The 13,454-nt window shown below is 44.6% G+C and overlaps 1 protein-coding gene across 1 annotated transcript; it reads left to right on the plus strand.

Annotated features, from left to right (window-relative positions):
- The first annotated feature begins 2,347 nt into the window (after window positions 1-2,347).
- LOC124072896 (glial fibrillary acidic protein) lies at window positions 2,348-9,558 on the plus strand. The gene is made up of 10 exons (XM_046414665.1): window positions 2,348-3,048; window positions 4,616-4,676; window positions 4,770-4,865; window positions 4,978-5,139; window positions 5,244-5,369; window positions 6,406-6,626; window positions 6,734-6,777; window positions 7,113-7,195; window positions 7,362-8,225; window positions 8,501-9,558. The coding sequence occupies exons 1-9, from the start codon at window positions 2,534-2,536 to the stop codon at window positions 7,401-7,403; spliced, it is 1,350 nt and encodes a 449-aa protein (XP_046270621.1). The 5' UTR covers window positions 2,348-2,533; the 3' UTR covers window positions 7,404-8,225; window positions 8,501-9,558.
- Window positions 9,559-13,454: the final 3,896 nt, after the last annotated feature.

Here is a 13,454-nt window from a genome sequence, read left to right on the forward strand (position 1 = left end):
GGATAGCGGCGAGTTTCACACTGGGGATTCTGGGTGTAAAATGCCAGAGCACAAAGCGGCCGCTGAGTGTTACGCAGTCAGACTTGTTTCCTTGGCCTGAGATCAGTCCTGAGTCCTGCAGCATTAAGATTCTGCACCGCACCCTGTTTCCTTGTAAGTCCTGCAAATGAAACGGTCTCCTCATGTCAGACCCATGAATCAGCTGTTTGACTTGGCCCTTCAGCGTGTGGACCAGCACTGGGAGAGAGCAGAGGCAGGGGCCCGCAACACTCGTCCCTCTCTCTGGATGTTTAATGTCGGGGACGTATTACCTCAGTGACCAGATCTGAGGCAACGGCCGCAATTGTCTGAAAAATCCAGAGAGCCGAAACAGTTAGTGTCACCTTAATGATGCAACCAAGGCGTTTGTCCTTAGCGATGGAACCTTTAAAGTCAACAAATCACTGCCAGACTTACTTTTTGCCATCTTGTTTAACCTCCATTAACAGAAACCAATTGGAATTCAAGACACTGAGTTGTTGTTTTTCTCCTTTTACTGCAATAAACACTCACAGGCCAAATAGTAGAGTCGTGTTTTATTCACTGTCTCCCAGTACAGACTGGTTTCCACTCAATGTGATTTTATGGCCCAGTAACAAAGAGGTGCTTTGTGTCCCACTGATGTTGTGGTTTTACTGCTTGTAGGAACACAACAGTTAAATTACTACACCGCTGTTTCTGTGAGTTTTATCCTCTTAACAGGACAGGATTTAAACTTTATTTTTTTCACTGGAGAGTTTTTAAGCACATGTTGTGCAGTTGGGGGTTTTTTTCTGCTATTTCCCGCAGCCAGGTAGCCTTTTGGTTTGCCTTCATTTCTGACGCCGTAAAGCATGTGGAGCCTGACAAGAAAAAAGGAGAAAATATAAGAGCTGAAATTACCTTTATATTTCATTTACACATAAAGGACTCCAATATTCTTCTTGTCTCTCAGCGGTGTTGACTTAAAGAAGGAGCATGCAGTCAGTCTGTTCACCACAAATCAAGTCAGAAAAAGATCAGCTGAGGCGCTCTGACACAGCCAGCCCTGTGGTTGTCAAGGTGATGCACGACAATGGTTTTGTAACTCAGCCTCTGTCAGTCCTCCTGGAGTTCAGATTGGGTCTGCACTCCCTCCCTCCCTACATCCCACTCTTCATCGTCTCTGCCATCTGTCTTCGGAGCCAACAGGACGTCTAATAACCTGAACAGCCTGGAGTCCTGCAGTCTCACTGGAGCCTCGACTACAAGCCAGCAGCCCTGCTGTAGTAAAAGTGCGCATGTGCCCCTGCAGCAGCATGACGGCCAACCAGTTGCTGATGTATAGTTATGTGGTTGTTTTGCATGGACGAAGAACAAAATGCATTATGAAACGCACACCAGTGTTCTGCTGAAAAGCTGTCAAAGAAGTCTCAAGAAAATGAATGTTGTTCCAAGTGCAGCAAATGATGGAAATCTCATTCTAAAGATTTTCTAGCAAGAAAAACTATTTCCCCTCTGTCTGACCTTTAGTGACACAATATGCACACAAACTGTGTGATGTTCAAATGTTCTGTTTTGACAGAACAACAAATCTTGTGTTCACAAACTGCAGTATGTAATAATTCACAGCCACTGGCTTTAGGGGAAGCTGGTGCCTGACATTAGCAACAGCAGAAAGGCTGACTTTTGACTTTGAAGCCCTCACAGAGCAAAATCTTTCATCAGATCCTTCAAGGACACACTAAAAGACTAAAACTGAAATTCTGACATTAACTAAAGACGAATCTAAAGCCATAATAAACTAAACTTAGATTAAGCAGGTGTTTAGTGAACACTTGTATGCAATTGTGTCCTTGTTATATAACTGTGCCATAAACTGTGATCCAAAAAGGAGAGACGACACCTCTGAGGTTCAGTCCTGCATGTTGTTGGATGTGACTGAATCCTGCAGGCTTAAACTGTATGTTGAACGTCATCCTGTTGCTTACATGTGCCACAATGTTTAATATTTCTCTCTTCCTTTGTGTCCAATTTGTCTCCTTCACCTGCCGATCTGCTGTTGCTCTCTCTGATTAGGGAGTGAAGATGCCTTCCCAACAACTCCGTCGCTTTGTCCTGTCGAACTCTGTGTCTGTTTTTGTCAGAGCGCATGTGTGGTCAGGTTGAATTGGTGGCTGGACCCTGTCACAAACATTCCCTTTCATTCGGCTGGAAAGGAAAGAAAGGGAGAAGGACAAAAAGGGGTGAAAGTAAGAGTGAGAGAGAGTGAGTCAGAGGCTGGGGAAAAGGGGGGGAGTGGGAGAAAGCCAAGAGACATTTGTAGTTGAGTGGACGAGCACAGACAATCCCTGGCACACAGCTCTTTGAGTGTCATGTAAACCACCCCTTCGCTCCCCCCTTTTTGTCCCATTCACTGCCTGCCACCCTCCCTTCTCTCTGCCGCACCCTGTGGCCTCTCTGCTTTGGACTTGGGGGGGTTTGCCTGCCTCTATAAAAACCCTGCTTGTGCCCTGAAAGAGCTTCATTCCCCATCATGGAGAGTCAGCGATTCCAGTCCTCGTACAGGAAGCGTTTTGGGCCTCAGGGCTCGAGCAGCACGGGACTCAGAATTGGGAGTCTTTCTTCCAACCGCCTCTCCTGGCATGGCACCACCCGCACCCACTCCAGCCCAGTGTCCCGGCTCTCCTTCGGCTCAGCCAACACATCCCTGCTGCTGGGGAGCCCCGGGGAGCGGCTGGACTTCTCGGCGGACACCCTGCTGAAGGCCCAGTACAAGGAGACGCGCACCAACGAGAAGGTGGAGATGATGGGCCTGAACGACCGTTTTGCCAGCTACATCGAGAAGGTGCGCCTCCTGGAGCAGCAGAACAAGGTGCTGGTGGCAGAACTGAACCAGCTGAAGGGAAAGGAGCCCAGCCGCCTGGGAGACATCTACCAGGAGGAGCTGAGAGAGCTGCGCAAGCAGGTGGACGGCCTCACCGCCGGCAAAGCTCGGCTGGAGATAGAGAGGGATAACCTGGCTGCAGATCTGACCACGCTCAAGCAGAGGTAGGAGGAGGCAGGGTGGTCCATCGTGTCAGCGTTATGTCTCTCCTTTGTTTGTATTCTCTTTAAAGAACTGCTGTAGTCACAGGTATAATGTGAGACTGTGGCACACACTTTTTTGGTTGTTTACTTGTACTTTCTGATGATGTCATCAGCTGATCAAATTTACTGGAAGTTTTACTGGGGAGAAAAAAATCAGCTCAATTGCTCAAATAAATAAATGTAGGAGGGGAAAGAAACTCCTGCACATTTTTGTGGCAGATGAAAACCGAGTTAAGTTTAAAATTTTGCCCAACCCATAAAGAGATAACAGATGGAGGGGAGGAGCGCCAAACTCCCTCCTGCAGAGTCCCTTCTTATGTACTGAATATCTGGGCTTTTATTTAGTTTCATCTTCTGTAAAGTGTGCAGGAATTTTGGTGTTTCTTGTTTCAGCAGTACAAGATAACACCCTGTCAAATGTATTTATCACTATCAAGAGTTACTCACAAATATGTGGGGATGTGCACTAGTTGCTTTGGGATTTTTGTTAGATGCCAGGGCAAGAAAAATAAACTCAGCTCACCAAGATTTGAGATCTCTCAGGAGAAAATAAGACAGGTTTGAGGAGTTTTTCTTCTTTTTTAGAAAACATTATGAACACATTTATATGCAGGATTCGTTTGTCTCTAATTCATTGGAATGCAGACCCCTGTGGCCTGCCCGGGCTTTACTCCTGGGTCCCTCTTTACAAACTTGATCCTGGCTGAACCCCCCCATCGCCATTGAGCGAGTGCAGAGGAATGAGGCAAACACAATGGCAGCGCTCCATAAAGGACAGCCAGGCAGATGTTTTCTTGTCTCCCTGTTACTCCAAAGCACTGATTCACTGCAGTGACCCATCGAGCTTTGTTTTCACATACCGCGCACACGTGGCATGAATCTATAATTTAATTTAGTCAGGAGAATAAAGCTACTGAACATCTCTGGGGGTGGAGAAGTCTACTTCAGACTCCTCTCTGATTACCGTGCAGCTGCTGGTCCCCTGAAAGAACACACAGTTGAATAGTGATGGCTGTGGCTGAGAGGTTCAAAGGTCACTTTTGTGATTCCTGCTGCTTTTCTCAAAACACTCCATTCAGTAAACTCTGCGTGAAGCTGTACAGATGTTCCCCCCAAGTCTGGACACTGATGTTTCCATGCCTCTGTGCGTAAGGCAGATGGATTACAAGGTGGTGTGTGTGAGTGTTTCTGCGTGCGAGGCCGTGCGTGCACACATGGACCTTTTGTGGTGTGTTTGTGTGTGAACGCCATCCCGTGGGAAAGGCCTCTGGCTGTTAGACTGGAGTGAATGTGTAATGATGCGTAAGCTGCCCTTTCAGCTGAGCCCCGGTTGTCCCCTGAAGCACAGGCAGCAGCACTGAAGCTCACAATAAAAATCTGATCAAAATGCTTGGAATGTGTTTTCATAGTTTGACTTCCAAAACACAGAAAGGTCTCATTTGAATAGTTTGTGTGCAGTTTTGATTCGTCATCATCGCCCAAGCACTTTATTTTTTAAGCTTTTCCTCTATCTTTCTGACTTATTCAGGTTGCAGGATGAGATTGGCCTGCGGCAGGATGCAGAGAACAATTTGAATGCTTACAGACAGGTAATTCTACTGATAGTGATCTAAACTATTTGTACATTCAGTATGTCTGAACATCCACCCTCATTCGTGTTTGTGCCCTTTTGCTTTGCATAGGATGTGGATGAGGCGTCTCTAAACCGTGTCCAATTAGAGAGGAAGATTGATGCCCTGCAGGATGAGATAAACTTCCTGAAGAAGACTCATGATGAGGTAAGAATAAAACTGAAGTTAAAAATATCAATATGTGTCCTTTTAAACACATTTAACTTGCATTGAATGCCCTTCCTTTCTTCACTTTTTCCTCTACCTCTCCCCCTCTCAGGAGCTGCGTGAGTTACAGGAACAGATCATGGCCCAGCAGGTGCATGTCGACTTGGATGTATCCAAACCAGACCTGACCGCTGCTCTGAGAGACATCAGGATCCAGTACGAAACTGTGGCCTCTTCAAACATGCAGGAGACGGAGGAGTGGTACCGATCCAAGGTCAGAGTTTCCCCATCCAGTTTGTGATTATGTTAGATGTAACATGAAGTGTCTTTATGAGGAAACATCACACATACTTACACTCTGTTTGCTTTTGTACACAGTTTTCTGACCTGTCAGATGCAGCCAATCGAAATGCAGAAGCCCTGCGTCAAGCCAAACAGGAGGCCAATGAATACCGACGTCAGATCCAAGTGTTGAACTGTGATCTTGAGGCTCTCCGCGGGACAGTAAGTCCACTAAAAAAATGCGTGTCAATCAGATAAAATCATCATATTTAGACCTAATACTTATTTGTCGCAGAAACTGACTGTCTTCATCAGATCTCCCCTGATGATGCTTGCCAGCCTTGTACCAGCTTCATTTCTTGCTTCTATCAGGGACCCTTTGCCTTCAGTCTTGACTTCAGCAGGAGACACATATGCTCATTTGGAATGAGGACATTGTGAAAAAAATATCTTTTTGTTGTTGTTCAATCACAACTATCAAAGGGAATCGTAAGGCTAACTGTGCAGTGATAAGTTTGCTGCTTATCTAGCTAAAATATCTGTTCTCACCAATTTTCTCAGCGTAAATGTGCATTTGTTAATCACTCCTACATGGATCTAAAGTTTAAATGGATACCTTTGATTTCATGGGAGTGAAAAGCAGAAACCACTGTAAAAGTAGACCTGCTAACGTTGTAAAAGCAGACATGCTAATGCTAGCTTCCACCATTTATTACTGCAAATATGACCACATTACATTAGGTGATTTGGTCAACCATTTAGCTAACCAACACTTGGTTGAAGGTTAACGCAGGTATTTAGTCAGTGTGTGAGGGTCATTGTCCAGCTGCACTGTTCAGACCTTGTTGGACCATGAAGATTGGCAAGTGTTGATGTAAACGTCCTGAAACTCCCTTAAAGACAACTTTAAACCCCATCACCAATCACTGTTATATTTCAAGTCCACTTTGCTGGACAGCCCAAGACCAAAAATGGTTATTGTAGTAGTACCACAACTGCAAAAACTGTAGTAGAAGTAGTAGTGTTAACAGCACTGGTATGTTGTGAAAGATTTAGCAGATGTGGTAGTATCAGTAGTAGAAGATGTAGCAAAAGTATTAAAAAAGCTAGCAGTATTATTGTTGGCGGCAGAAATGGCTTTTAAAATAATCTTAGCTAGCATTAAACTGACTCCTGAGTAAACTACAGTCTACTGGTGTTCATTACTTCCGCTGTGCGGTTCAAAACTCGGTCCATCTCTTCTTCCCTTCTCTTTGAGAACGAGTCTCTGGAGCGACAGCTCCGGGAGATGGAGGACCGCTTCTCCATGGAGACTACTGGTTACCAGGATACAGTGAGCCATCTGGAGGGGGAGATCCAGGCACTGAAGGAGGAGATGGCGAGACACCTGCAGGAGTACCAGGACCTTCTCAACGTCAAGCTGGCCCTGGATATCGAGATCGCCACCTACAGGAAGCTGCTGGAGGGAGAGGAGAGCAGGTGAGCCCAGCTTGGCAGACAAGTAATGATAGTAAACAGTTCCTGTTGCTCAGGATATTCACTGCTGTCAGTTTGTTTGTGACTGTAGTTGTCCCTTCTCTGTTCAGGATCACCATCCCAGTTCAGAGCTTTTCCAACCTGCAGTTTAGGGGTCAGTATGTACCTTATCTCCCCTTTATTGATTTAGCTGTTTTTGTGTTTTATTTTAGACACATTCTTTTTGGAAAGCGGTCAGCAACGTTCATGGCCCAATGGTGGCATTAAAAGAAAGGAGGCGCCAAACTCAGCATTTATCTTTTCTTGGGCACAAGGGCTAATTTTGGGCTATTGGAAATTTTGGCGCTTTTGAAAAACTGAAAAAAGAAAAATCATAGCTATCTGGCATATGTAGTATTCACTAAATGTAGCAGTCCTTGGATTCAGACTGAAATGAGGATAACAAACAGCTCTGAGTGCTTCCTTCTTTCTTCTCTATTCATCCTTTAGAAACTAATCTGGACACTAAAACCTCAGAGGCCCACGTGAAGAGGAGCATCCTGGTTCGAACTGTGGAGACCAGAGATGGGGAGGTATTTAACACACTCACACTGACGCAGGGCCAATTTGCACATTGCACCCATTCCCTCTGGAGGGCAATGTTGAACCCTCCTACAGGTTTTCACACACACTGACTGTCGCTCAGCACACCTGATGCCACTCACCAGAGATTTGTTCTTTTTTCATTTTTCTTTTCAGATCATTAAGGAATCAACAACTGAACATAAAGATCTTCCTTAAAGTTTGGCGACCAGAGCTCCCATCTTGTCTTCAGGCTCAGTTTGAGGATTTTAAACAATTCTTACAGCTTTTTGTCTGTTTCCATTCCCCAAAACTGCTCCATCAGAGTCTTGATATCATTCCATTTTTCTCTCCCACAACCATGAAATAGTCATTAAATACTGCTAGACTTCCTCAGTAGAATATGCACAAAAAACACCTATGTTCAAGAGCTTCAAGAGCTTCATTTGGATGTAGGTCAGTCAGTCATCCTAAGTGGCCTTTAGCCTGTTCCAGTAAAAACTAATGGAAACTACTGGTAACCTGTTTTGTTTTAACTTGGACTGACAGACCAGATTTTTAGCATTGTTTCAGATTAGCTGCCGTAGAAGAAACATAGTGATTGTCTTCAGTTAATATGGAGGTGGAGGTTGATGATGTGTGGTTACGTGTACGTGAAATGTGGCAAGGGAAGTACGAGAGGGAGTTGAGGTTTTCAGACGTCAGAATTGGAAGATACGGGGGGGGGGGTGATAGATGTATGTACATTAGAGCAGCTATTGGCAGAAAGACAGGTGAACTCGGGCTGGTTTTTAACCCAGGTGCTAGTTTGTATTTCAGTGCTTCATTTAAGCAGCCACGTGTCAATTCTCACCCTGCACACCTACGCAGGTGTTTTCGATTAGACCTTTCCTGTCTCACTTCTGGCTGATTGCTCAGATTGGAGTTGGGTGCAGTTTGCTTGGATCATCAGACCAAATATGTCTTGATATTTCTTTTTAAACGTATTACAACCAGCTTCAGCGTCTCTGAGCAGCCAAACAAACTGGCTGCTTTTGACAGGTAAATCTGCCCAGACGAGAGAAATAACAACAAATGAAATGTACAACACACTGGACAGTGAGTCTGTTGACACTGTGACCAGGAATTCAGTTTCTAGACATATAAAGTTTATTGCTCACAGCAGGGAAGCACGTAAGACGCTTAAAGGCACACGAGAGACGTGCGACCAAGATGATTTGTCTGCTTAAATCTTTTCATGCAGTCATTTTTTTTTTCATGTTACTGCATCAATGGCAAGTGCTCAATGTTTGTATGCTGTTTAATTTGGTTTGCAGTGACCATGGCAACCCTCACAGCGATGTCGCATTATAACAAGTGGCGAGTTGTCCCCAACAACAACAGAGTCAAGAGGTTCTGTACGAACGTGCAGTCCTGAGCGGAGGTCGAGTCAGCCAAAATGAGAACAGCTGAGAGTGTGTAGTGTGTTTAAACTTTCCTCCATCACTTCACCTCTGCTCCTCATCTCCTCTGTCCATCACACAAACCCAGCTGCTGGTGTCCACTGTCTCTTGGACACAATGTGATAAGACATCATCATTTTTTGACACCAGCACATGTCAGAACATGCCCACTTATCTCGCAGAGATGATAGGGACAGAGCCAGGTTGGAGGTGTGGAGGAGTTGTCTGATGTGACCTTCGCCCTTCAGCTTCACAGTTAATCCACCAACCTCCCTCCTCCAAAGTCACCAGCGGATTTCTGCAGTGCGATTGAATGATAGCAGTGAGACGTGCAGAAGATGCTGAGAGCGCTGCAGAGATAACCTCTAACAAATGGCACAACCCAACCCTGCACCAGAAAAAAATGTTTTCCTGTTTTGAAAGGGAGGAGTCTGGGGTAAAAACAGACTGGAGGCTGGAAGGAAGGATGGATGAATGGATGGACGGATGGACGTCACAACCCAAACACTGTAATCAAAGCCTTGTGCTTTGTTGGAAGCCCTGCTGACTGGAGCTGCGCTGACAGGCCCTGCCACTAATGGGAGTAGTGCTGGCAGTGGCTGTGCTCGTCGCCAAGGACAAGCAGTGAATTTGTTCCCATGTGCCTCCCACCTTCTCGTCTCCTCAACTTCCAGCCCTGTCACTCGACCCCCTCCTCCTGTTTCTCCCAATAACACGCAGCCCTCTCTCTTATTGGCTCTGTTTTGTTTTGTTTTGGGTTTGTTTTCTTTTTTGGATATCCATCCTAGATAGAATTTCTGACTCTTGAGTCTTGTAGCTTTTGGACTTTTTTGGAAGAAACCTCTGCAGATGTGAAGATAACATTAGTTGTTGACCAATGCTGTATGACGTCTTCTTAACAACAATAAAAGATTTTTGCTTGTTAGAGCTGATGCCTCTGGTTTTGTTCAATGCGTCCTTTCTAACAAGCTTTCTGTGCGTTTTTCATGGTAGTTCATGTGTTTGTAGTCGTGCTCCTCCGAGCCAGCACACAGTGTATCAGCGCCCATCTCACTGAGATGAGTGTTATATATACTGACAGTTAACTTCAGGGCATTAGAGGGCTGACAGCAGCAGACAGATACTGTTCATCATAACTGATTGTTTCTGCCTGTCGGCCAGTCCGTACTGCCGAGCAGATGGGCTCACTTCCTGTAATATCACGGTTCAGTATGGGTGTTACTGTATCTGTGCAGGTGGATAATTGTGGCCAAACACAGTGTATCCTGAGACGCAGATAAACACCTGCACTGGACCGTCAAAAACTTGGCTTCAAGTTTACAAGAAGCCGTAACGTCAGTTCAGTTTCCTCCAAAAGGACAGAAGAGGGAAACTTGTTTTCTGCCTCACAGCTCACAGACAGTACTGACCTGCTGCGACAGACAGCAGTATACACTATTGTTAAGGGCATTTATGGATAAAGGACAGTTCCACAGTTTTTTCAAATTTGGTTAATTCTCCTGAACTTTCTGCTCAAGAAAAAAGAGGGCATTTTGTGCTTAAACAAAACAAAACAAAGAAAAAGACTCGGACTGCTGAAACCTCACATTAACGTCAGCAAAATTTTTGAATTTATTTTTGTATGGCCCAGGATGCTCCTTTCATTAGAAAACTGTGAAGAAGGGTTTATTTAACAGACAGTGGGGAGGAATAATTTACGGTGAGTAAAAGCTGTTTCACTGTACTGCACATTAGGGTAAGCATTACAGCATATTTGGAGATAGACTTGAAAACAATCCATATCCCCTTTTACAAGCTGTTTCACTCTCTTAATCATTATGGGTCTGACTGGTTCCACTTCACTTCACTCCAACACATGCTGGAATTTCTCCTGATTAGAAAAACCTGAACCAACTGAAAACACTGGTGGGTGTCAACAGCGTACTCAGGGTTCAGTGTTGTGACTGCTGTGTTGGAGAAGGACTTTTCTCAGAATATAATTTAAACTATAAAGACTGAACCTTGTGTTCATTCTGTAGGATAAACAAGAGCACCAAGACAAATACAAAGCATCTATAATCTAACACAAACTTGAACTGCATATTTTCAGCTCAGTGTTCTTCCTCAGGCAGCATAAAGAGCTCAAAATGTAATGTTATTTTCTCTTCTGCTTTTTGGCTTCCATTTAGGAAAGTGATTAAGCATCAGAAATCCCCTCAATATGGTCAAAAATCACTCATACAATAGCCTGATTATAGTTTGCCAAAATAAACATTTGTGTAAATGAAAATTACAAGTGGCCTCAGTGCTCATAAAGATCCAACATGGAAGTCCAGCATATCAAAGTACATGTAATGTGTCGTTAGTCACTATATATTTTAACTAAGCAACTTTTTTAATCAAATCCGGGAAAACATGTTTTTAACAGCCGTAGGTAAACACGTCTTTGTTTATCCGGGATGATGCGTGTGTCATGTGTGTACTGAAGTGTGATTCAGTAACTCAGAGTGTGTGTAAAGTACAGTATGTATCTGTTTTCCCCGACTCTTATCGGAGGCATGGAGGATCTCAGGTCTGCACTGAAGGCGACCCTGAGCTAAAGGAATTCCAGGCAGATAAAACGCAGGCCCTGACGTCTGGCTCTGAAACACTTTCCCTTCCCGTCCAGGGCTGTTCCACGGGGGTGAAAGGTGACGGAGATGGGCATTTTTAAGCTCATTATCTTTCCTCTCTGCTGCGAGGTGACAGCAGCTGCCATGTAAGCCATAGAAAACATGTATACACAGTCATGGAGTCTCGTCAGAAAATGCCAACACTCTTTGTTGAAACAAGGCTGGACTGAATTTTGGCGAGGTTTTTCAAATAACTTTAGAAATGTAATATCTACATCTGATGGGAAGTTTGGTGTGCAAATGATTCATACAAAAGGTGTTGGAACTGGTGGGCAACTCCAACCGTCAGTTTAACCAGAAAACCAAGTCTCACTCGGGGACAAGTCCTGCTCCGAAATCTCAATTGTCCTCTCAGACATCCTGCTGGGTACTGAATACACGAACAAAAAGACAAGCAGAACCACAAATAGTGTGTGTCCACTGTGTGTCTGACTGTGCTTATTTGACGAGCCAATCGGTGGGATGCAGCAGCAGGTCCTCCAAACCCACATGGATGGTCCAGTGTCACAGCCGGTGTCCTCTGTCTTTAGGACTCTTTGTCTTTCGCTGCCCTCTTCAGTGCACATTCCTGTCTTACTTGGCTCTCACACCAAAGGGTCATGGGAAGGCATGTGTGCTCCTTGGTTAATTTTAGCCCTCATTTCATCGAGGCCATTGAGACAAAACACAGAGCAACCACCTCCAGCCCGTCTGCTGGACTTTGAAGCCATGTAGCGCCTGATCAAACAACACCCCTTACAGACCGAACCACTGCGAACACGTGTTCATGTCAACTTTTCTGGAGCAATGATTTCCTAGGTCACCAACCTGCCAGCTTCAAGGGTCTCTAATTTAATGATTTAAACAACAATAGGTTGCATCTAGACGCATCATGAAGGATTTCAAACTGGAGACAACACACTGAGTAAAAAGGAAGTGTGGGAGGATCAACCGAGAGGCTGACCTGTAATCGTAAATGTCACTCAGCCTCGTGGGTCAGTAAAACTCCACGGCGGTGGCTTTTCCCAAACAAAGCTAACAATGTGCAGTGCAGCGCATGTGTCAAAAAGCCACTCGTGGAGCCTTTCAGTGTGACCTTTACGTACTGTAGGCATACAATCGAATCTCTGGCCTGAACGTCTGCTCTGTCTCACAATAGGCAGTTTGTGCCATGAAAGTGTCTCCTCTTCAGGTTCAGGGAGACGACGGAACCCTTATGGTTGAGTCAAAAGACTCAAGTCCAGCTGAAAACACACATCAGAGTTTAACAGCCAGTCTTTTGGTACTTTGTGAGTCTGAATTTGCATCTCAGATCAAGACATATGACTCGGGTCCCCTGCCTGACTACCTGGGCTCCAATAAAATCCAGACCGGAAGTTTCCATGGCTGTAAAAAGCAGAGCATCTCATCTCCACACCGGACTTTATGACCCACAAATTGTTTTCATGTTTATTATTTTACACCTCATTCTTGTGTTGGCAGCGCTGTTTCTGCTTTAGCAACATTTATCCAGCTCATCAGTATGTTGTCTTTCATAATGTTGGCCCTATCTGCAGTTTCTTTTTGTCCATTCAAAAGTCCCAGGCAAAAATGCTGCTTCAACACAGACAGCAAAACTGTCTATTTTCTGAAAGCTTGAAAAGGAGGAGGACACCACATGCACACACATGCAAAGCCATGCAATGCAAAAGTGCCATTTAAAGCTTATCATGACTATAGATTAATATGATACTGCAGGAGTGTGATGGCAGCCACAGGGAGAGACGATGCTGCTATTTTAAGCTCAGAGACTTGTGATGTGGAGTGAACCAGGGTAGACTGATGTGGGTCTGCACTCTGTCAGTGTCAGACCTGCCGTCAAGCCTCACACTAAAGGATGATGATAGCTTTAGGACATGGGTTTCAAAATAAAACATCCCACAGCACATCATTTAGAAATTCTTTCTGTGAGAGTGTTAAAGTCTCCAGATTCCAGCATACCTCAAAATTTAGTTTATTGGCCTCAAATTCCTACCTCTGATTTTACGTAATCCTTACATGTATCATACATGTAAGGATTACGTAAAATTCTAAACATTCTTCAGGATTGGAGAACATTTGGAGGCACAGTCACAATCAGACAAATGCACCCTATCTTTAAATATTTCATAATTAATATGTTATGGCCAGAAAGACTTTTAAATCTCATTTTATTCTGA

This window comes from Scatophagus argus, chromosome 16 (genome assembly GCF_020382885.2).
Source record: "Scatophagus argus isolate fScaArg1 chromosome 16, fScaArg1.pri, whole genome shotgun sequence".
Lineage (NCBI taxonomy): Eukaryota > Metazoa > Chordata > Actinopteri > Scatophagidae > Scatophagus > Scatophagus argus.

Coding starts and splice junctions, on each gene's coding strand:
- LOC124072896 (XM_046414665.1), top strand. CDS start 2,534: ATGGAGAGTCAGCGATTCCAGTCCTCGTACAGGAAGCGTTTTGGGCCT. Junction 4,866..4,977: donor TGAAGAAGACTCATGATGAG/GTAAGAATAAAA, acceptor TCCCCCTCTCAG/GAGCTGCGTGAGTTACAGGA. Junction 7,196..7,361: donor TGGAGACCAGAGATGGGGAG/GTATTTAACACA, acceptor TTTTCTTTTCAG/ATCATTAAGGAATCAACAAC.